At 36.1% G+C, this 24,377-nt stretch overlaps 1 protein-coding gene across 11 annotated transcripts in view; it reads right to left on the bottom strand.

The window, feature by feature from the left end:
• LOC126372957 (protein sprint) overlaps positions 1–24,377 on the bottom strand; it is a 207,538-nt gene that overhangs the window by 21,608 nt on the left and 161,553 nt on the right. For all 11 annotated transcript variants that reach the window (XM_050018881.1, XM_050018875.1, XM_050018878.1 and 8 more), the window contains one exon: positions 2,488–2,815. In XM_050018881.1, the coding sequence (XP_049874838.1) occupies positions 2,488–2,815 (328 nt within the window). The remainder of the gene's footprint in view (positions 1–2,487; positions 2,816–24,377) is intronic.

The following is a 24,377-nucleotide window of genomic DNA, read 5'->3' as shown; positions in this document are numbered from 1 at the left end:
ATAAAATTACCATTTAGCATCTCCATTTTGTCGTCTGGCTTTAAAATACTGATTAATGACGGTGGCGGAATTTCATTACCCTATCTATTCATTTTCGACCTTTTGTGGTCGCGAGCTCAAATTGAAATATAAACCCTATTCAAAGGAATTCGCGTAACATTTGGTTATAAAATATGCGATTTTCCAGAAAAGTTATTTGAAAAATTCGTAGAAGAGGAAATTAATAATTTTGATGGTAAATTGGATTTTATGAGCGCACTCTAAGCAAGAGATAATATTTTAATATCATGGGGTTGTCGGAATTGTACCGTTTCGCACTTATTTAAGTCACTAAATAGGAAAACTTTACATACCTACCCCAATTATTCCCTTAAAACCACGTAAAATTTCGGTCGGTACAGGAATTCCCTTGCCATTGTGCTAGCGAACTCGTTCCCACATGTCATTTATGACCCCCCAAATGACCCCAAAAAGGCAGTTATCTTGGCCGAGGGACTCTAATTCTGAGGGTTAATCGCCCACCCGATGGACCGGTAAGTGCGTTGTAATGAATATAATGCCCTTCTTTAGGATCGAGCTAGCTCATCATCCCTTACTAGAGGAAAGTAAGAAGTAATTATTTTATTATGGAAAATAATTATGTTTAAAAGCGAAAATTGATGTTTTAGTTTTGGGACCTAAGGAGCGCAAATGCATATCAGAATAGTGCACCTTCACGAGGATAAGGTCAGGCTTAGGTCATCTACTTAATATCTGGCCTGTGAAGAAGTAGGTACTTAAACTCTTTTAAATTATTGTGTACTCGGTCTCATGTAAAAAATACTAAGCCAGCATTAATTTCAATAATTCTATAATTTACAAAACAACAACATAATTAGGAACATAATACGGCCCTCTTTTCATTCGGTATCCAACGCAACGGTTAACCAAATCTCGAGATTAATAAAGTACTTATAAAATTTAATTAAGTGAGTGTAAACCTTTGAAAATAAAACACTAACCTATTCTGTTCTTCTTATTGTGTAACTTGCGAGTGCATATTTTGTGAGACAAGAGATCCGTTGGTTTAGGACTACGCAAATATAAACTTTGCAAATTACGGTCTCATGATTATTTGGGTTACACAAAGAGGAGTTACTTTTTTGGGGTTTCATTAGGTTATGAAAAATTGATACGTATAATAATGAAAATTTTAAGTTATTCTTTAATTTAGTCCATTTGTTTATCATTGGTTTAATTTAAGTATAACTTGTTATCTTCATTCTACAAGTGAACCGTTTTATTTATCTGAAGTGAAAATATCTTCACACTTAGAATCATACAAACGTTTATGTATATTTTTTTTTGACGTGACTTATTGTAGATTTGCCGCAGATGGCCGGACAAATGGGGAGCGCTGAAGGCTCTCACCCGGTACAACGTTTAAGACAACAGGCCTGAGGGTGCCCAGTTGAGCGCAAACCTCGGCTCAGGGCGTCGCTTATGTATAGTTTTAGCTATACAGCATATCAACACAGATATCTCTGTCGCCGTATACAATGGTGTTTCACCGCAGTTTCCCTTCAACAATAGCAGACAGAGGGGCTCGGTGGGGCTTCAAGTATTCACAAAGCAACACCCGCAATTGCCTGTAAAGTTACACCTCGAGTGCACTCGTCACCAGCTGCCACCACGCAAATATTGTTCGTGTCGCCACTAAACGAACGGAAAACAAACGTACAAACGAATTTTACTACAGTGTGAAGCTTTATAACCGAAATACTTGACTGCGATTTCGAACACAGACAAAATTACAAAAACACTAAAATGTACGTAAGCTATTTCCAAATAACATTTGCCGCCTTCGTAAATATTTCCATTGAAAGCAAACCCGGCTTTGTGAGAGCGCTTTCAAACTGTTTCTCAAAGAGACGCTCCCGCCCTCGCAAAACGCCCATTGACATACCGCAAATTTCATTCCGATCCGAGAATTGCAAAATATTGCGCTCATGTAACGTTACTCGGCACACTCACATGGTAATGGAAACGAAATAGGAGGAAGCGCCGTCGACAACTTGTAGAATACATCCGTTTGAAAGCATATAAATAAACGCCAAATGTAATTTCAACTCGATGCTGTATTTCGCTAAAGAAACCTTCCTTCCCCTAATGCAATCCGGTATGCAAATAGACGAGTAACAGTATAAAACACGAAGTTGTGAAAGTCTGCGAAACTAAAAACTAAACAGGACGGAGCATGGTTCATTAGTCCGAGCGGAAGGAACCGGGATTCCTGATTTAAAAGTTTAAAACTAGTCGCAACTCATGAGAGGGAGCCGGCTTTTACTCAGGTAGTGGGGAATAAAACAGTCCTAAGCTATTATTTACGACTCAAAGCATCCAACCGCCAACTATTGTAAGTACTGCAACAATTCACTGCGTACTTACTTGATTTATAGTTATACTTAGCTCAGTTTAGTTAGTTAGCAGAAGTTGTATGGTACTTACTTGACTGAGACTGTCTCCGAGACTGCCTTCAGCATCTACCGGCCTGAAGAGTTGGTTTTCCTTGAGCGGTAGATCTCTTGGCCTTTTGCGCTCCTGCGCCTCCCTCATCGCTTGGCTCTGGAGCCTTTCGAAGAACTCTCTCGGCTTTAGTGGAGGAGGTTCGTCGTCTGGTGGCGGTGGTGGGGGTGGGGGGAGCCGCGTGCGCGGGGAGCAGCGCAGGAGGGACCGCTCGTCGTCCTCTGTCGACCGCTCATCGTGATCAGAGTCCGAACTTCGACTGTCACGCCGTCTCACGCCCTGCAAGTGAGGCTCTAAGAACGTTGCACTTCTGAAACAAAGATAAAACATCCATTAGATAGGTACAATGACAAACGTAACCATCTACAGAGACATACAGCTCATATCTCATTCGGCCCGCAAGTGGTAAACATTTATCAGAGGTAAACACGCAATCGATTTCCGGAACGCCCTAAACCTAGGAGTCCGCCGACGCACATGGGGCGGCTGACCAGTCTGGAGGGACATTAACTAAGATTTATTTCCAGGCTCGTACCCGTACTAATTAAAAAGCTACTGGCGAGTTTGCGAACGCAGCTCGAAGAAGTGTGTATGGCGTATCTCGAATTACTTTTGTTACATTTGTTGCTCACGACGGCATGTACGATATAAGGTCGTACACGGCTAAATAAAAAAATGTTTCATATCTGTGCAAACTTTAGTATGCAGATGAATAAGGTGAGTGACCCACTCCCGTTTTAGCTCAGTTGTGCAAACATTCTTGACATCGTGTAACAATTTTGTTTACATTAAAAGTGGTATTAATATGTCAAGTAAATCCTTAGTCATCCGGTAATAAAATAAAGTATTTATGAGTGAATAATGTCTTTTAGGGTATAACATAGGGATACAATATCCACAATATATACGTAAATATTTAAGTAAGCACACATATGGAAATAAATTCAATACCATTTGCATAGCAGGAAGCCAGTGCCAAAATAATTCGGAAAGCGATCTCAATTTGTGGGTAATCGCATCAGTAACGCCTACATAAACGCATCGTTATTTAAAACGACAAGCAAGGGTGGAGAGGTCGGTCACTTTACGAGCACTTTGACTTTAATATTTATACATAAACTCACGTCCGCAATGCTAAAGCGAGGAGTACCTACCACAATTTACAGAAAACAACATTAAATGTGAAAAGTTGGCACATTCATAATTTAAAACTGTAAAACCTAACTCTATACTCGTACGGTCACGAGCATTAATATGCACTTTGGTACCTTGTCACATTAACTTTTTTGACAAATTGAACTGTTAGTCTCACTAAATGTCAAATTTGTTAGTGCGACAGAGTCCTAAAGTGGGTACATTATATTGCTTATGACTGTACGTGGAGTAGCAAGTTAGTTGACTTCAAACACATGATATGATATTTATGTATAATTATTTATTTATGTATAATAGTCAATAGGTATGCCAATAATATTAATGTACTTATTTATATAGGTAGTTATTTTAAATTATTTATTATGTTAGAATGCTTAGTGCCGCTACTATTATGTTTGTACAAAATTTTCCTGTACCCAAAGGTTGCCTGGAAGAAACTGCTGCATGAGCAATAATTGTGCTTTTCTATATTATGTTGTCCTTATCTCTGTATTTTCTGCCCATTGTGCTCAATAAAATATTTTTGATCATCTCCCTGATAATAAGCAGCATGACAAAGTGTCCGTTTCATCACTTACTGATTGTTGATAGCTCATCTACTATACATTATATAAGTTCGGTTTAGGCTATCACAGCAAGTGATACCTACTTTTAACACGCACTGTAAGTTTTTCTCTTCATCGCTGGGAACAAAGCGTTTCATCAACCGTGGTAATAACATTGTCGTCAGTGTCAGAGAGAGACGAGCAATCTACTTGACGGACGATGCGCCTAACGAGAGGGTGCTGTCGATCGCCGTTGATTAACGGGGATAGAGATATACCTACCTCATAGGTATTTAAAAAATGAATCGGTTTTTTAACTTCCTTGTCAATCACTTCAGGATTAACACGGTAAGTAGTCGGGTTTTTAAGTTTGTTTTGTTTTGGCTTGGTGAAATGACGACATATTGTTCATATTTTTGAAATATTAATTTACTTACAAACAGTAAAGAAATAACAGTACGGTTTTAATTAAACAGCATATTAATTTTACGTTAACCTGCCCAAAATCACAGGCGATTATCCCAAAAGACAGCAAACTAACGACGGATATAAATCCATCTCGAGTTTCATCTCGTGTCACGCGTGGTCCAGGAGGCGACAAGCGACAAATCAGCATCGCGTCACATGTCGCCCACGGACTTGTCACCCCTAGAGTTGTCGCCCTCAGGCCCCCACTGGTCATTACGCCCACAACCACGGCAATTAATTAAAACGTCATATCTGTTACCAACTCCGTCACAGGTGTACCGATGAAAACCCAAATTAAACCCAATTTGCAGTGTCCGCTCGTCTATAAATTCACTTAAAAAGGATGCACAAAATTATGTATTCATCAGAGCATTAATTTAAATGAAAGCAGTATTCAGTGACGTACGATTTTGAAGGTGTATTTTTGTTAATTTGTGCATGCTACTACGTGGATTATTTTTTTTATTTCATTTTAAGTTGCGAAATTGTGCGCAGTCTGTTATCAACGTATCTACTTATACTAGATAATGTAGATTTGAATAGAAAAAGACTCGAAAATATAACAGACAGAAAACATAGGAAAGTGTGAAATCATCTCTCAAATCTATACCAAACCTTACAATACCTGCGAACTTTATTATTATACGGCAAACATCAGGTACACGCGTACGGAATAACTGGACCTAATAGGTGCTTCCGAAACATACAAAGCTGTGTTCACAGCGCCAAAAGCAACAGATTATTTACACACATGCTCGCTACCGCGAGATTAATCGCTAAGGCACTACACACTAGAGGAAAAATATTTCCTGGTAACAGGGTTGCAGACACAAAAAATATAGCGCTTGGTTAATCAAAAGTACTTTAATTCTGTGAAGAATATTGTGCGAAAAGCGTAATAAAGAAGTAGTTATTGCATTGATAAAACCGGTCTATATCGTTTAGTCCGCAATGAATTTGATAATAAATAACAGGGTGCGTCAAAATATAGGGTGGTCAAAGTACGATGATGAAATTTAAGTATTTATAGGTACTTGTTTTCTTTGTAAGTACTTCTAATTTGATAAGTTAAGAAACGGATGATATGTGTAGGTTGAAACATTTTTCGTTTACAAAAATGCACTTAGTTGCCAGTTTATAATTATGAAATGTAAAAACATCCCTTTTAATTGAAATGTATGACTTACAAGTACAACCCTGTAAGTTAGGTCAGTGTTTTATGTATTGTTGTGTCATAGCAGAGAGACAACCCTAATGGTCGGCTTTTGTTTTTCTTCATTTACCGCCACCCCGAGGGCTTTTGGTGTTATTTTGCTACACAAAGGAATCCTCCAAGCGGCCTATAATAGCTTTATGTTTATTAAATATATACGTTATTTTTGTCTCGTGTTTTTGCAATAAAGACAAACTTCGCATTTTTGGGATAAGATACAACTAAAATATTTTTTTTGTGAATTTGTTTCTTTCTTTATTAGACATATATTGACGAGAAATTAATGGTTAGTGCATGTTTATAAACCGATAATTGGGCACGTTTTCTGTCGTCTCTAAAGGAGAAGATATCTATCATACTAACTTAGTTCCCTTATTTAGAACATCTTGGATGCTTTATTTTGACTAATAACTTATCACTTATAATCATCGTCATCATCATCATTGGCCTTATACGTCTGTTTCAGACGATTTAGGACGTCATTGCCTCGAAGAAATGCACTTATAATAGGTAATTAATTTTAGTCATCAGTTTTCAATTACAGAGAAAATCCTATCACTGTCTGCTAAGCTTGCGTTCAGAAGTTTTGTGGTACTCCTATTATGTGCAAAAATTAGTAGCATTTTGCGAATAGCGTAGCATCTGTCACATAGAGGCGAATGCAGTCGCATTCGGAATACAAAGCCTTGCCAGCCATTCTGTGATATAAAACCGTTTGCATTTGAACGGGAATTCGCTGAATTACAATCGGTTTGATTCACTCCCTTTTCTGCGTTTCTGCAAAACCTCTGTAGTGGAAACTTACTTTTAGTGTCGCTTGTATTGTTACTTATGTAAGCAGTTGAGTGGTTGAGCGTTGGGCTCATTATCCGGAAGTCGGGTTCGCATCCCGGTGGGCGCATATCATAAAAAAAGTGACACGTAGTTTGGTTAGGGCATTACAGTCTGATCACCCGATAGTCCGAAAATAAGATGATCCTTACATGGGAAAACAAGTGAAGCCGTTGGTTCCGGCTATCACTTACTAATGTAAGTATGCGTATTCGTTATAAGGGGTCTTTAGCGGTTCAATAATAATTCTGACACCAGGCTTACTGAGGTTGGTAATTCAAGTCACAACATATACGATAAAAGATACGAGAGACCGTTTACGTTGGTTGGGTTTCATATTTGACTTTTAAAACATAATTAAAACACGTAATAACGGGTTAGTACCGCGTTTAAAGTAGGGATATGAGACTCCTGATATTTCGACACTGTTGCAAGTGCCATGATAACGGGATGACTGACTACTATTTAAACGCGGTAAGAACCCGTTATTATGTGTTTTAATTATGATAATAACCGCGTAAACTTAAAACAATTTTAAAACATATCTATCTAATAAGAATACCCAGCAAGGAAAGTTTGTTTTTATCTCACTACATTCGTTTAGTTCCTTAATGATAAGGCGACAAAAAATCATCAAAATTATTCTTTCCATCATCGTCTCTATAGTTAAAAAGTAACACGTCGAGAACATCGAAGGGCACTCGTGTAGGGACCGATGAAGCGCACTCCAACACACGCTTAGCCAGACGCCGGCACTTTATTATTCCGTCTTCACTGAACTTGTAACAGGATACTTAAGTGATCGGTCAAGCTTAAAATGTTACACTCAATTGAGCAATTTTAAGTTTACAATAGCTTTAAGAAAAAATACTGACCCTTACATGTATGGTGCTGAATCCAGCAGATATCTCCAAGTTTATTTGAAGTTATACTTATCATATTCTTATCCGCCGAAAAGAAAGGGACAAATGATCGACAGCTATTAATTTTAAAATGAATGAGTGAATGAAATGATAACTCGGACGAATCAAATAGGCATAGGTAAGTATCCCTGGCATGCAACGTATTTAACGAGTGGTGTCAACTTAATTCTGCAGAGTTATACGCCAAACGTAAGTGAGCTTACTACCTAAAATTGGCATATGCCTTAAAGTTTCACCCTGTCAATTACTCGTATGTCCTTTTCCTTTCCTTTCGGCGGATAAAAAAATGACAGGTATCTATAACTTAAAATAAAATTAGGATGTGTCTGCTTCAATCAGCACCAATGTACAGCTACTTATCATCCGTTGTGAATGTCGTTGATTATGTTAATATAATGAAGGGTTACCAACTCATCTCATTTTTAATTGCCTTGTCTATCACGTCTTGTAAAATACCACACAGTTTGTTATCATTATCATGACAATTAATCGGTAACTAATCAACATGTCAGGAAAGCAAGACATGAGATTTATCTCCACGCTTGTCAATAACGTGAAAATACATTAAGAAAATTGAGTATCTTTCAAATAAACACTACAAACATGATTTACGGCCATGTGTTTAATAACTTCCTTCAAAAGCAGGATATAACGTTCATAAAATTACTAGAAGCGGGAACACTTGATGAAGCAGTATGCAAATCGTAAATGACTCCATCGTATGTAAGTTGCCGGACTCCGTCATTACTCCTTCATAGTAAATAAAGACAAGCTTCCTTGTCGCTATTTAGCAGAAGCATATAAGGAATAATACTACGTATAGAACTGCAACTCTTCGCTCCCCACCAGCGGCTGAGCTAGATTTACCTCACCCCCCTTTGGTCTTACTTAAGTCTTCAATCGTATAGCGTCAGACGTCACACAGATAGACGCGCGTGTACGATAACGTCAATGTGTAGTGTCTGTAAAACGAGGTATTTTGCATGAAGTGACCGGGATGTGGCATGAGACTTTCTTTAGCATCCCTGTATTAAACCCGTGTCGGAAGCGAAAATGTTAAAAGCAAGTCAGCAATTAATTGGAAGTCAGATACGGGTGTTTAGTTACAAATTGCCAAGTACACACAGTTTCTATCGTTTTTCTTTCTGTTACACTGGGATTTGATAGTCCTAATTTAACCACCCCTGCTAAAAATAAATAGAATGAATATTTTATTTGTTGTAGTTTGCCTTTTAACTTAATTTTGTATGTTTTCGTGTGCTACATATTTTTTATTATTTGTTTTGTATACCTAGTAATTGTTAAATGCTGTATGCTCCGTGTGTTTTAATAAAATAAATAAATAATGATGTAGATTTCTTCTTATAAATATGAACGGTACTACGAGGTAAGTACCTACTCAAACTGTTGCATATAAAAAATATGAGCAGTTCTGTTTAGACAATACCTACATGTTTCTGTATTTCTTAGCTGCTATTGGAACAGGTTTTTCATGTGTCGCTGTCATTATTAAAACATCCTATAAACACGGTTACCGAACCTGAACATTAAACAAGATGTAACTAGATTTTACCGGAAAGCCTGGCACATGATGAGGAGACGGCACCTAGCCTAATAGGATTATATTCAGCTCATACACCTGTCGAGCACGGTGTAGCTTTTAGTCAAGTCTGCCTTTACAATGGAAATTAATGTCTTTCATAGTGATGGGTAAATTTAAAGGGCTTTGAATTTCCTTATAATTTATTTATAACGTGCAAAGGCAGGCTTAAGTCTCCTGAAGAATAACGAAGACAATTTTGGCAGGTAGACGGCAAGAGAAGCAATAACATTATAAGTTCGAAACTAAATCATATAACGATTTAAAATCAACCCATTATGTCCTCGTGAAAACGCCTGTGTAATGTAATATTCAATTTATATCATCACGCCTGTATCCCAAAAGGGGTAGGCAGAGGTGTACAGTATATCCACTCTCCACCAGCTAAGTATGTTTAAATCCAATCTACGGCGAATTTATTGCGGTAACCAATTGGTATAATACCCATAAACAAATTATCCCAGAAATAATACTAAAAGAACTACCGTCACCTAATCATGTCTCATCTTCTTCTTCTCAACGTGTGGGTTGTGAAGTGAAATACCAGCCTTATCAACTCTGGTATCAAGGTTATTATTGAGCCGCCAAAGGCCCCTGACATGGCTCATGTAACGATTACATAATTACATCAGTAAGTAGTAACGCACGGATCGTCTTACTTTCGGACAATCAGGTGATCAGCCTGTAATATCCTAACCAAACTAGGGATCACAAAATGATTTTTGTGATATATCCCCACCGGCAATCGAACCCAGGACCTCCGGATCGTGAGCCCAACGCTCAACCACTCGTCTACGGAAACCGTTTCATGTCCCATAATCAAAAGCTTAAAACAAAGTCCTGAAAAAGTGAAATCTCCGAAATCAGCCAAACTGTTTATCTCACCTCATTTTAAAACACTTTAGAGGCAAACCCGGGCTATAACGTCAACATGCAAACACATGAGCACACAGAGTCGGTTTAACCCTATTAACGTGGCGCGCGTTGACCGGAAGAGACAACCTCCGCTTCGCTGCGAAAACACAGATTATACCAAACCTTTTGGCTTCAACCACGTTCGACGTTTGTACCGCAACAAATACGAGAGTAGGTATAAACTACGAGACAGTTTTGGATATTCCTGTATCTTTTGGATACGAGTACCTAAGGCAATGTCAATGCAAACTTTCTTGGATAAACTCATTTCATATACCGCAATGAAAACAATGATAGACACTGTGGTCCTGTGGTACACCTGAAGGACTTAATATACGATCCCGACGACCCGATTACTCTAGCCATGGAGGCGGCCAATCAGCTCGCGACACCAAACACTTCAGGACCCCGATACCAACCCTGCCGGCGTGGTCGACGATTTCCCTCAATCGGCGTTTATCGCTATCGACCCACTAGGGTCGATTAATTCTTTCAAATATTTTTCCTCTCAGCCGTCGCCCTGAGCCGAGGTTCGCGCCCAACTGGGCACCCTCAGGCCTGTTGTCTTAAACGTTGTACCGGGTGAGAGCCTTCAGCGCTCCCCATTTGTCCGGCCAAGTAGTTAATGCCATCTGCGGCAAATCTACAATAAGTCATGTAAAAAAAAATGTGGTACACCGGCTTGTTTCTCAAACGGGGAGCGCTGGTTTGAACCCCGGTAACGGACTTGCCCCAATGAGTTATTAATTTATCTTATATCCAGTTTTCTCTAACACGGTTGGCTCGACTATAAAACCTATCACGTTGGTCTAACAGAAAACTCGGTGAAGCGTGGGTACTTAGTTCATCTTGTGATGGATGTATCTCTGTCTACTCTAATTGAGAGATAGTCGTGAATATTTAAAAATGATCTTAATAAAAAAAATCTTTTGGATACTAATTATCGTTAAATGATAAACTACCATATTCGACATTATTTCATATTTTGTTACAGCATTTGCGCATTTAATTACAATATGTAATATTACAAAATTTAGAGCAAGCCTTCAGAGCACGCAAGCAGCTATATCGTTTTATGTTCCTTTTTCATATCCACTATGCTGTTAGACAAAATAAGGTGTTCTGGTAATAATGATCGTTATGGTTTAAAAACAAATCTGTGGTTCAAAATGTGGTTACTACGGATTATCCGTAGCCTGCAGTACGCTTTACCTGCGCCTGCGCCCATTCAACTCGTTCTTTATCACACAAGAACTCCACAACAGTAGCTCCATAAATTCCAGTGAAGCAACAATGAAGCTTTCTCTGCGTAGGCGCCGGTAATACCATTACTCACACTGTTCTCACTCGAAAGGATGTCACTCTTTAAGAGTATTAAGTTCAAGTGACAAGTAATCTGAAGTTCCCGACTTATTTGGAGGTATGATAATTTGGAAGTTGCGCAAACGATTAAGGTATTGACCAAACTTAGTTAGGATTTTTGATTGTGCAACGCTATAAACGTATTTATACTTACTGGATGTTAAAATGTGTGAAGATTGTAATTCGTGATATTTCTAGTGGATTTTATTTATTTTTATTTCACTATTTAGTTTCTGCACCATCGTAGTGCGATTACAACACGATTGGTAAGTACTGTCATCGACAGTCAAAGTTATTGATGACTATAATATTACGTTTCGGCCTTAAATTTAAATTTGATGTAATTTATTTATGCTGATTCACTCAGAATTTATTTAAAAAACAGCATCTTCCCACTTTATGTATTGTACTCAGAGCTACCCACGGGACGATCACTTAAGTTAATTCAAGAAGCGCGGTGGGTAACCAATCTGATACCAAATTACCTAAGATCAGTTGATGGCTGCATATTTACAATAAACTTTATTAATATTAAATTATATATATAATATGTTTTATTATTATTAATTAATTTAATATATTATTACAATTATTATACTATTTAATAATTCGACATTGCCCGTATTTATACCATTAGATATGACAATCGAATATTTCATTAAAGTATTGTTATTCATATTCTACACTCATATCTTCCACTTTCATTAGTTGTATTATATAATAATATACGACAAGTTATATTACAGTCTACGACATATTAGTACAGGAAAACTTCACTTTCTACAGGAAGTTGGTATAGATTTACATCGACAGGCTGCTATAATACCCCTGTCATTACCTTAGGTATGAATTACACGGTATGGTGAAAAGAAACTCCATTATATATAGTGGTGATCGAAAGATATAAATATGTAGTTTGGTTATGGATATTGTATCAATTGGTTCGATATTGCGTGTGGTGGTGCTGCGACGTGCTCTAAGCGACAAAAGCTGTAGTGTAATGATCTGAAATTATATACGCCAGGATGAGGGAAAGGTAATTCAAAATACAGTTAGTCCATTTGTGAAGTACCCACACTGTAAGTCCAAATCGCATAAGTAAGTACCTACGGTCTGATATCTATTCTGTCTTACTATATCTTACTAGTAAGTATTATGTGTATACCTATATACATGACACTAAATAGATTTTACTTCAAAATCTCATGACAGAAAAATCAAACTAGTATCTTGCAACGGAAGTAGCTGATGAACATACTGTTTATTTTACGAAGGTTGTTTAAAATATGTACTCTTACATTATCAGTTAAAGTGTCATCATTCTGAAGAATCTTGATTCATCTCAGCTGGTATTGTCACTATAAAAACAGATACATTTTAGCTCACCACCACCAAACATTGTTAACAATATAAATACAACAAACAACAATGAAACAGCTGTTTACAAAATAAATTACCTGGTTAGCTCGGCTCGTCCTAATTTGAATAACATAACTGTGGCTCATGAACAAAATAGATTTTTTCCTTACTGATAAAGCGAATAATTATGCAAAAGAGAGTCTTAATCCTGAAGATTAGACGAGGGTCGATCAAAGGGAGCTAAGAGAACATCCCTTTGGTTAATATATAATGAGGGCTTCGTTTTACAAGCTCGTGTTTACATTAATTTAGTGAGAAAATGTTTCACAGACGTCTCATTTCATTTGTTGACACATTTTCTTGGTTACTTTAAAATTCGTCTTTAATACAAAACAGCCAAAACACGTTTAATTTTCAGTACATTATATTGTATTATTGCGTTTTTAGGCCAATCTTAATTCTTTCTCTTTGGTAGGTATGAGCATGTTTAAACTTCAATATAGATGAAGCCAATTTGTTGGAATGTTTAGCATCAGTAACGTGACAATTTGGCAACGAAACGGCAATAGACATGCAAATACGAGGAAGTTTTCTAAATCGGAATAAAAATTGTTAGTTTTTCTAAATCTTGTATGCAAGCAATACTTAGGTAGATGTACCATTAATAGCTTAAAACTCAAGATCCTCTAATAGGATTAAAACTAGCGCCGTAATGGTTTCTATTCTACGAAAAGATATAACCAGGGAAAAAAGATGAAAGAAATCGAACCTGGGGAACTGATTATGTTGCTGAGCTATTAAGTTGCCCAACTACAACGACAACATGAAAGTTTCAACTAAACAAAACTATCTATTGCATCAATAAATATAAATAGTATTAGACACAGTAATGGAAGTCGCGAAGATATCACTTCTGAAGATAAACAACCGTGCTTGTCTTTTGTTTGTAGTGTGGCTGCTAACAGAATCTAGCGGCTGCGGGTTGATTGCTGTAATTTGTCTAGCCCGCCCTGTGGTGCCTGCAGCTTACCCACAGTTTACTGTTCGGTGACTCCACCTGCACCGTGTATCTAGACTACATTTCAGAGGTTTCCAAACTTACCTAGCCTATCGATTTCGTGTTTGAACAAAGGTTGTGTTCTCTATATAACAGTAATCAGAGGTCTACAGTAGTGGTGTATTTAGTAGTAGTATAGGTATTTGTAGATTTTTTATTTATTTTATTGTTCTTTTTGGTTAAAGGTTTGCTATGCATGTTCGAATTACAGGGAGATTGTATTTTTTTCTCTATGACAAAATTTAGCAAAGAAGATTGTACTATTGTACTTTTAATTCTATAAAATGTTATTTCACTTAAAAATTATGATTATAGCTGTAGCTTGCGTCAGAGCTTAGAAACACTAACTTTGAGAAGCACTGCCTAAGACACAAGCAGCTACTCGGATACATAAAGCTTTAATGGCTTCGTCCAGTGCGCAACAAACAATGTTAGTTTTATTTACTTTTTATTCTATGTTAAGCACTGTGTTTTGCTCTACTACTGTTTTGCGCTCGTCATTCATTGCTGTTTTGTTTCCACATTTGCAACGTGTCTGATCATTTGTATCCTTCTTATAATTCTTGTGCTTTGATCATTTCGGTATTAACTAGTCATAGGATTTAGCAAATAACTTACTGTAGTTTCTGCACACAGTTCAAAACTAAAATAACACCAATTTAGTGTATATTGACTAAATCAAGATAAAGTTCCGACCACAAGACGACAATCCTTTGAATATGAAATGAAGTCAAAACTAAGCGCAGATTTATTCCAGTTGAGATCCCTTTTAAACTTCCAAGACATTTAAATCTATTTGAAAGCGACAAAATCAGAACTAAACCTTGGCGTATCCCTGACTAGTTGCGAAGTAAATCTGAAGAGGTTGTGAACTGAGTTAGTCTTTATGATGTTGGGGATAAAGTTGCTGTTGGATTGTTGGGTGCAATTGAATGCAGGAGAATCGGTCTGGTCGGAGCATTTACGAAGCGTTTTATTGACGCAATAAGCACTCGAAGGCGAGTCGAAGCGATTCTTGTCATTGTACCTACACGTTTTTCTTTAGCTACGAGTATGAGGAAGTAAACGGCATGTGTCGCGGATTATTTTAATGAGATAATCTTGCTTAGAACTTGATAACATTCTGTCAATTCTATCATTTGCGGTATTTATCATGCTACACCTCTAATCATGATATCCGCTAACACTTGAAAAACAAGACATTGCATCCATTCTCGGGCACCAATTTGACACTATCAAGCAACATTTTTGAACATTAGACCTATTGTTTATGGTACCCAGTAGCATGAGTGTTTAGAAAACTATATCGCATCATTTGTAATAAGTATTTGAAAGTTTTCTCCTTAGTTCCTAATGGTATGTTTAGTCTAGCACACTTAGGTCCTTACTTATTAAAAATTTCCTGCAAACCTCGGCGGGTTCTCAAGACGCCGAGGCTTCTTGCCAGTCCACTGCATCCATTTTGCATTTTAAATCACTTATGCTAAGGAAATTTTGGTCGTTTTTATTCAGGATATAAGGTTTTATAAGATATACCATAACGCTAAATGGTATTTCAAAGAGGTTTAAAGAATTTTGTTCCGATTTCAATCCTGACTCGTCTAAATATATTTTATCGTTATTAAGGTGTTGGTTTGGGTAGAGTTATATTATAAAAAATATACTAGAGAAAAGAATTTTATTTTTTATTAGAGTAATCTCATAATCAACTTACTGCGCCGTTTATTATTGTTTCTTTTTTAATTCTAAATAATATTACAATAACCAATATAGATACTTACTCATACTTAGTTGTTCTTATGATTCAAATAGACCAGCAAGAGTTTATAAATGCAACTCGTGTAAAAATGTTTTTTTACCCTATGCTTGTTTTTGCAGTAGCTTTTTCATTATACGTAATTTTAAACGAGCATAATGTTATGTTCATTGTAATTCACGGTGTGTTCTGTTCTTTATTGTTACACGCGATTAGGCGTACCCTAGTATAGACAAAGAGAACGCGCATAACATCTAATTAAAAAAAGAGAATTTATTTTTAAATGTTAAAATTTCTGTTTCAGCTTTTCTCACAAACGGGAAAAATGATAATACCTATTATTTAGTTTATAAACACGTCAATAAAACGTAAAATTCGCCTTCAATAACAAAACTGTGTTACACAATTACTAGTACCAGAAGATTTGTGCAAATATTACTAAATACAAACACCAACATGGACTAACACAGTAATATTCAGATTATACCAGTCAGGCGCAGTCAGGCAAAAAAATCCAGTCTAAATAATCTATAGTTGGCTGTCTGTCTGTTCTGTGTCAATCTGATTTATGCATTTGCTGTGTAATCTGTAAACATAATAATAAATATTGTGACACAATTTCGTCTAGCATATTTTCTTTAACGTAATTTAGCGTATAGTTTTGTTGGCTCTTTAAATATATATATAAGCTTTGATCATAATATGATCGAAGTAAAGCACAAAATCCAAGTACCAGGACGATATAAATTTAAAACAACTAAATCAATTAAGTTATTAAACTTTATAGAACAGTTGGAAGTCGTAAGGCCTTCAAGGAACCCATTATAAGAGGCGATATTTTCTCTTTCTCCGCGGGGATCGGCGAGTGTTATTTAGTGACGTCATATAAATCATACACAAGAGCCATGCCCCGGGCCTGGCCGAAGGAAACCTCTGTGGAACTAATAACACGGCTAAAATGAAAGTTGTAAGCGCTACTTAGAAAATGAAAGAAATAATTATATTCAATGCTGTGTCAGACTTTTATGTCTTACATGAAATAATATGTGTCCCCGTTATCAAACGAAGGTGGTATTAAGCGTACTATTACTATGTTGCAGTTGTACCTGATAATAAATGTTAAGGTACTTATATATTTGACGGAAAATGTTGCCCGATTTAAATAAGTAAATAAACGAAAATAATTCGCAGATTCCTATTGTTTACATGCTAATGAAATACACAAGAAGGTAATATTTTTTTTCTCATTAAAGTGTCAATGATAGCGTCCATTCACATGTAAGTCACAAGGAACAGAATATACAATTTAATAGCATTGACGATTGAATATTCATATTTTACAGACATTCTGGCGTGTCGTAATAATGTCCTGTTTCAGTCAAAGATCAAAAGTCCTCGTTTGCTTGGACATAAATCATAGCTACAACGACCAAGATTGCCAACGACTAATAAATCATCTTGTACGCAACGTTGTTGAATTTACCAGTTTGAGCTCTTAGAGAATATTTTACACAATAGGCTTTCTTCCTAGCTTGTTATGAGAAAAAGCTGTTAATGTAATCTTGCCATATTGCGGAAAACGTCGCTATGTTGGTAGTTACTCGTTTGTCTTCTTTAATAAATGGCAACGACATAGAATAAAGTGGCGTTTTTTGTGCCAGTGAAGTCATTTTATTTTTCTGAAGTCTTTTATTAGGTTCATTTTGGCTTTCCTCGGTTTTCTCCCATTCTCAATCTTTGTTAATTTCAAAGGAATCTCTGTTTTTTTATATAAAAAGCTGTGTGTAGTTTTTATGTTATACATTTCAAAAAACTTAGCTGAGAATTTTAATTATAGATATTTATGTTTGTAATTTGTTGCGTATAGTAAACAAATAAATACCTATCAATCTCCCCCCTGTTAAAATCTCTTCATCCCTTTCAAAAAGGCATTTCTTCAGGAAGCGAAGACATTTCGGTGGTGCAATCGTGCAAGACAGTTTATGTACTGTGAAGCCTAGCGGGGAGGGTCCCTTAGTCCCGTGAAGCCATCTGTCTAAATACACATCAATCTTTATCTTTAAAGAAAGGAAACATTGTAGTGTAGACGAAGTACTATTTTGTTGCGAATTGTGATTTAGACGTAACAGAGAGTTCGTAAAAACTTGCCGTAACAGTGTAATCATAATATATTGAAATTTATAAAGGATATAAAACATATTTAGTATTAAAGACGCTACTTGAATCCAATCATAATCATTTATTCAACGTAATTATCATGGATAAACTTGTTGAAGGTCAATGTAACATTTTTTAATTTACGTCATTTTGCAAGATGTTATGGCTGAGGAGAAGAAATGACAAGAAACTGCAACAGCAACACATCTTTTAAAAACCAATGAGGGTATACATTACAAGTTATTTAATAACAAGTTATTTGACAATAAGTATAAGCAACAGTTGAACGATAACTAAAAAAATTGATGATAAAATCGACAGGAAAATCCAATCAACAACGAATCTCCTGAATTTCCTAATGGACAAGCGCTTATTATTTTTATCGGTCAGAGTAAACATACGAATGTCGTAAGAGTAATCAGCGGAATTGGGCCGTGTTAATCCGTGTTATCTATGACCTAGTTGTATACATATTGTCCACAAACCACCATGAAACGCAAACAATCGATATCCTTATATGGAACACCACAATTTGATTGGAAAATCTTTGAGTACGTTAAAACGAAAATAGGTCGTTCGACGTTGTGAAGTGAATGTTCGGTTGGTTATTATTTAGTTGGACGGTCAGTGACACGTAATATAGGTGCTTGAACCCTAATTATAGTTAAAGAAACCAACCCAAGTACATTATTAAGAATAATAAAGTTACCTAGCATAAAGTTAAAGATACTTCCGGTAGTGCATTCTAAGAATAAAATGATACGATATAGGGATTCTCTGTGGCTCTCTATATCTACGTCATAATTAAATTACGAAAATTGAAACATAGGTGTAGATAGTAATACATAATCCATATAATGACCTAACTATCATGAATTGTCATTATTAAACTCTTTATTGTACGTATAAATATAGTTGATAATGATAAAAATAAAAATAAGTACAAAAGAGAGATCACTTCCAGCCAAATCCGCATGGCGTAGAGGTCAATAAAAGTGGGTACGCACAAAGTGTACCAATAAAAATACTTAAAAAATACAAAACAAACAAATATATATACGTATATAAATGAACACAAGTATTATATGTAGATATTTCAATCTATTTCATGTTTACATTTTGATCAACTTAGTTTGAACTACTTATTCAAGTAAGTGATTCATAGTCACTCATAATTACTGAGTACTTAGAATCAAAATATTATCATGTCGATGTTTAATATCATGGACAATAAGTTATAGGCGATATGCCTTGGTGACTTCTTAGTATAACAAGTAATAAATACAAGCTAGAAAATAAACAGTAAACAGAACTGAGATCGAGTAGAGTGAAAATCTGTTCTTTGAGCTATGACTCCTATATATTAAAGGAATATATAAACAAAAACAAGTACCTATTAATAATCCTTTTATGGAGGAACATAGAGAAACTAACATAGATACAACATATGGAACAATCGCAATTTAAATAAAATAAAATTGCAATGAAATCTAATATTATCAAATAAATATGAGACTCAGAACATTTAAATCGTTTTTATGAAACACACGTCTTATATGCGGTGAGTCACCCGCCCCTATGTTAGTCGGAGAATAGAAAAACACTTTGCAGTCATTTCCTGTGCAAGATGTACCGTAAGGGGATTCATTATCAACCCCCGACAAATTCCCGCTTTCTTGAGGGAAACTACTAACAATGAGCTGCGAAATATATTTGCAGAAACGAGTAGGTTTTCGTAAATACGAAAGAGAGGACTCGACTTTTTACATGAATAAATATAGGTAGGTTCGTGTTAATTAGTAATCCACATTAGAAATCGCAATTCCAATTTTGCATTGCAGCAAATCGTCTTTTCACAAATGCACAATCTCTTTTGATATAGACACGCGAGTTGATACGCCAGGAATTACTTAAGTGGCATGGAACATTTTTTTTCTTCATTTCCAGATCATACATGGAATGAAATAAGTACGATGAATTTCCTCTCGTTGATCTGTTTAATCAGTTCAAAAAATGCTATTATTTTGCGTGTATGATCATTGGTAATGCACTAATGAGAGTAACGAGTGATCTATGCATTTTAGGTATGTTTCTGTATGCGGCTATTTCAATTAGTGCATCATTTTCTGCGATGTTTATATAGATTAAAATTGGATCGGTTATGTAGATAGACATCATTTCAGAATTTAAATCATATAAAGTCGCTATCTGAAGTATCAAAAGATCAGGGGTGTTGAAAAGGCCACATCGTAGCAATCTATCTAAAAAAGCTTTACTAAAATTTGACATTTCCACAAATAAAAGTAAGTCCGCAGTGCAAAGTCAAATAGTAATATTGCTTTATTAAATAAATTGCTTCGTTGTGGCCTTTTTAACCCCCCTGGTTACTGAAAACAAAATATTCACACAAAATCCAAATACTCGTCAAATATAGAGAACAAATGAGTGCGTGCGTGGATTGTAACAATTAATACATCTCCAAGACACGTTTTTATTATCCCGGAAAAGCTAATAAATTATCATCATCATCATCACCAGCCCATTAACATTCCCACTGCTGGGGCCTTCCCTATGGATGGATAGGGAGATCGTGCCTTAAACCACCAGTGCGGATTGGTGGTTATTAACGACTGCTAATGCAGCCGGGACCAACGGCTTAACGTGCCTTTCGAAGCACGAAGGAGCTCGAGATGAAAACTTTTTTTTTGTTGTCGCCCATCCTATGACCGGCCTTTGCGAAAGTTGCTTTACTTCAACAATCGCAGACCGAGCGCGATAACCGCTGCGCCATTGAGCTCCTCAATAAATTATAATAAATTATAAGCACATGTAATGCACGTTAGAGTCATCGGTCTGGTCTGTTGAAACACATGTAGTAAATAAACAGGCTCAATATTAGACTAAATCTTACTTGTATTTGTACCTCTCTTACTCAGCCCACAGTTAGTACTGCGCTCTACATAAACAAATCCTCACCACTTTGCAATGAAAATAAACGTTTATTTATTTCCTTAATAACAGGCACCCTTAGTACCCTATCATGATTACTCCAAGTGTCTTCTCTGTCAGAACGCCTACTCCATTTCACGAAGAGTGGCTTTGTAGCTCGAGGGTACCAGTATCGTGAAAATGCACGTGTAGCGAGGTATAAAGGTGTACTCAAAATGGGCTTTAGGTAGAGACCGCGGATTGCGGCTCAAAGACGGCTTGGCTTAAAGCCGTTTTCGGGTCCGTTGGCTTAATGAAATGCTCTCGTCACCCGTTATTCTTTGTAATGGTAAATATGCTACTGGAAGAGTCGAGTTCCATTATATTTAGGTATTAATTAATACCGAGTAAAATACGGAATCTGATATTTAGATGTGAAATATTGACTGAATTGAAAAAAGTCTTAGGTGCAGAATCCCATATGTCGGAGTTATTATTGCCTAGCTATTAGAATAGTAAAACATAGGTTGAATGCAAGAAATAATAATTTGGCTAGTTACTTTCCGCGTATTATTTATGGCTCTCATAAACAGAATATCGACTGAATAGAGTTCGTTGTATCGCATATTAAGCTGTAATGTCGACGGCCAACGTACCTAGTTCAGATATTGTTAGAATTGCCTTCCGGGTATTATTTATACACCAGGCTGTGTTACTGGTTGAGTTACGATGTGTCATCAATTCTTAACCCAAAGATCGTACGTTCTTAAATAATACCGATATTATTTATACCTTATTGGAAAACGTTGTATAAAAGATTTGTTTATGCAGTTAGTCTACCTCTCTCCAATCATCCTCTGTTGTGTGTGTTGTGAGTGAGATCAATGACTTCTTCTTCTCTCACGTGGGTTGTGAGGTGGATTACCAACCTCATCAACCCTGGTGTCACGAATACTATTGAGCCGCCATCATACTGATGTCAGTAGTAACCGGGACCAACGGCTTAACATGCCTTCCGAAGCATTGATCATCTTACTTTCGGACAATCAGGTGATAAGCCTGTAATGTCCTAACCAAACTAGGGATCACAAAGTAATTTTTGTGATATTTTCCTACCAGGATTCGAACCCGGGACCTCCTGGTCGTGAGCTTAACGCCACTGGACCACGGAGGCTGATCAATGACTACTCGACCTCTTCAACCAATGGTGCCAGGGTTATTTTCAGACAAACGTCCCATGACCCATGGCTCATGTTATAAACTTAAATTCAATTTATAACCTTAAATCCAAAATCTAGAGCTTTTACTATGTATCACACCAATTTATCTGTAAGTATAGACAAAATACATACGTGAGGTAACGTAACGTAGTTCGGTCATTAAACTTTGTATCAATTCCAAGGTTTTGTTCGCAAATGGCAACTAATGATTCAAGTTTGGCCTTCTAACGGTTCATGTTCACCTTTGGTGTTGTTATTAAAACACTAATATGTGAACACTTATCATCACTGGACACTACTTTGCATAAAAAAGGAAACATTTTCGTAACATTTAAATACATGTTTTGATAACTTAAGTGTTTAATTATGAATATTTCAATATTTGTATATTTTATTTGAACAATTATCCCTTCATGTTCTACACGGGGCATCATCAACTTTAGGTAAAACTATTCGAATTTAGAATTGAAACCGATTTTACCTTGAAATATGCTACTTCAAAGCACAAGCACTGAATAAAAACAATAAAGAGAAAGAAAAACATTTGAAATTTTTAAAAAGAGAACAGTCCGCATCGCTGTATGCCACCAACGCCACTACGAGCGCTTCGCAACTGCTGTGTGAATAATGCAAGCGGCGGTGCATTACTCTTTCCACGTCTGCGGAACCGACGACGACCTGACACTAGGCTCCACGGAACGCGACATAAAAATCCCACGTACCCCTATTTTACCTTCGCAAACGTTGCATAACGCTACTTGAGAAATGCGTTCGCTTTTTGAAATGTTTTGTTCGAAATGTTGTGTAGAATTTGTATGTAGAACAAGGGATTCTATTTTGTGTGAAGAATAATACCTACTATTATTTATTCTGTGACGTCGGTATTGTATAGATGATGAGTTATTTATTACAGATTTTACTATAAGTAGGTACCAAGTATTTATTTGAAGATACATTTATCAATAGTGGCTGTAAGTTTGTCTTCTGGCATCTTGCGATTATTTTTGTGTTGTTTAATATATATTAAGAATTTTCTTTTACGTGAGTATATTTTACAGTAAAAACGTAGTTTCCTAGTTCAAAGATAAATTATGAAATTCTGATTACTAAATACAGACGACAGACCTAAAGGTGACACAATTTTTTCTATTTAACCTATTTATGAATTTTAATAAAGAAAAATGTAACAATAAGTGCGCCATTTTGTTACACTTTTTTATAACGTCATAGGTTGCTTTTTCATACAAATTCCATAGTAATTTCTTGTTTTGACGTTTAGTAAAAAGTAATTGATGACGTGAGATTAGTTTAATTAGAATGTCATTTGTAAGACACGCATAAGACAACGTATATCATTCCAAAATGTGGCGAAGTTTATTTTGAACTCTCGATAGCTGAAATTTCGTGAACGTGTAATTCGAAGGCAAAACATTCAGTCGAAGTTTGCTAATATGTTTAATTGTTCAGACAGCTACACTATAGGTATGAATGTAACGGGAGATTATTGACGTGAACTAAGTTCTGCGGTTACTATGCAAACTCGTATTAATGAAATTATAGACTAAGTTATCTACCTACTGAGTGAATTCCAATACTTGTAATTGTTATTAGAGTTTAATAGGAAGAGTTTAATGTTGACACTGTAGTATTCAAACTATCGGTATCGACTGCTGTTTAAAATTACATAGTTTTGATTATTATTTATATTTTTTGAAGTAATTAGCTAAAAGATACCCAAACCATTTTCATTATTGGAACACGTGATATTTATTTTATTTACCAGCTAAGTATTTCGTACACGCAGTGTAACGGCTATTATAATAAAAACTCTAAAATTCTTCATCCTAATTTTAATTAAATCCGGTGTATTAAAAAAGACCAACATGGTCGTTTATGATTTTATCATAAAAACGGCCACCGGGGAGCTCGGCTCCAAATTGTCCACTTCCGCAATACGTGCACAATTTGGTCACCATAACAGCTATACAGTCAAATGTTTATATTTAGTCCTATATAAATAGTGTACAATTTATGTCCGTTGAGGCACGCGGCACAACGCAGCGCTCTGAATTGGCCCCAAAATATTTGTCTCGTGCTAAGGAAGATTACTCTAGCTGGCTCAGAAACAGAACGTAAATTTCGCCGTTTATCTCTTTAAAGACTTGGTGTAGGTAACCTATTTTGTTTTATGGCTGGACGGTAAACAGACAGAATTGTTTTATTTATTTTGAATGTCTTAAGCCAGTCTCAGGAAGTTAGGAAAGCTGAAAATAAAAATGTATTTTATTGAAGCATATATTTAGTTGCGCGAGAAGGAAAAATTGTCCTGTATAGGTAAATTCATTAAAACATTCCAATTTTAAATGACTGATCATTACGACAT

This window comes from Pectinophora gossypiella, chromosome 15 (assembly GCF_024362695.1).
Source record: "Pectinophora gossypiella chromosome 15, ilPecGoss1.1, whole genome shotgun sequence".
Lineage (NCBI taxonomy): Eukaryota > Metazoa > Arthropoda > Insecta > Lepidoptera > Gelechiidae > Pectinophora > Pectinophora gossypiella.
This window is presented reverse-complemented; position numbering and strand designations above follow the sequence as displayed.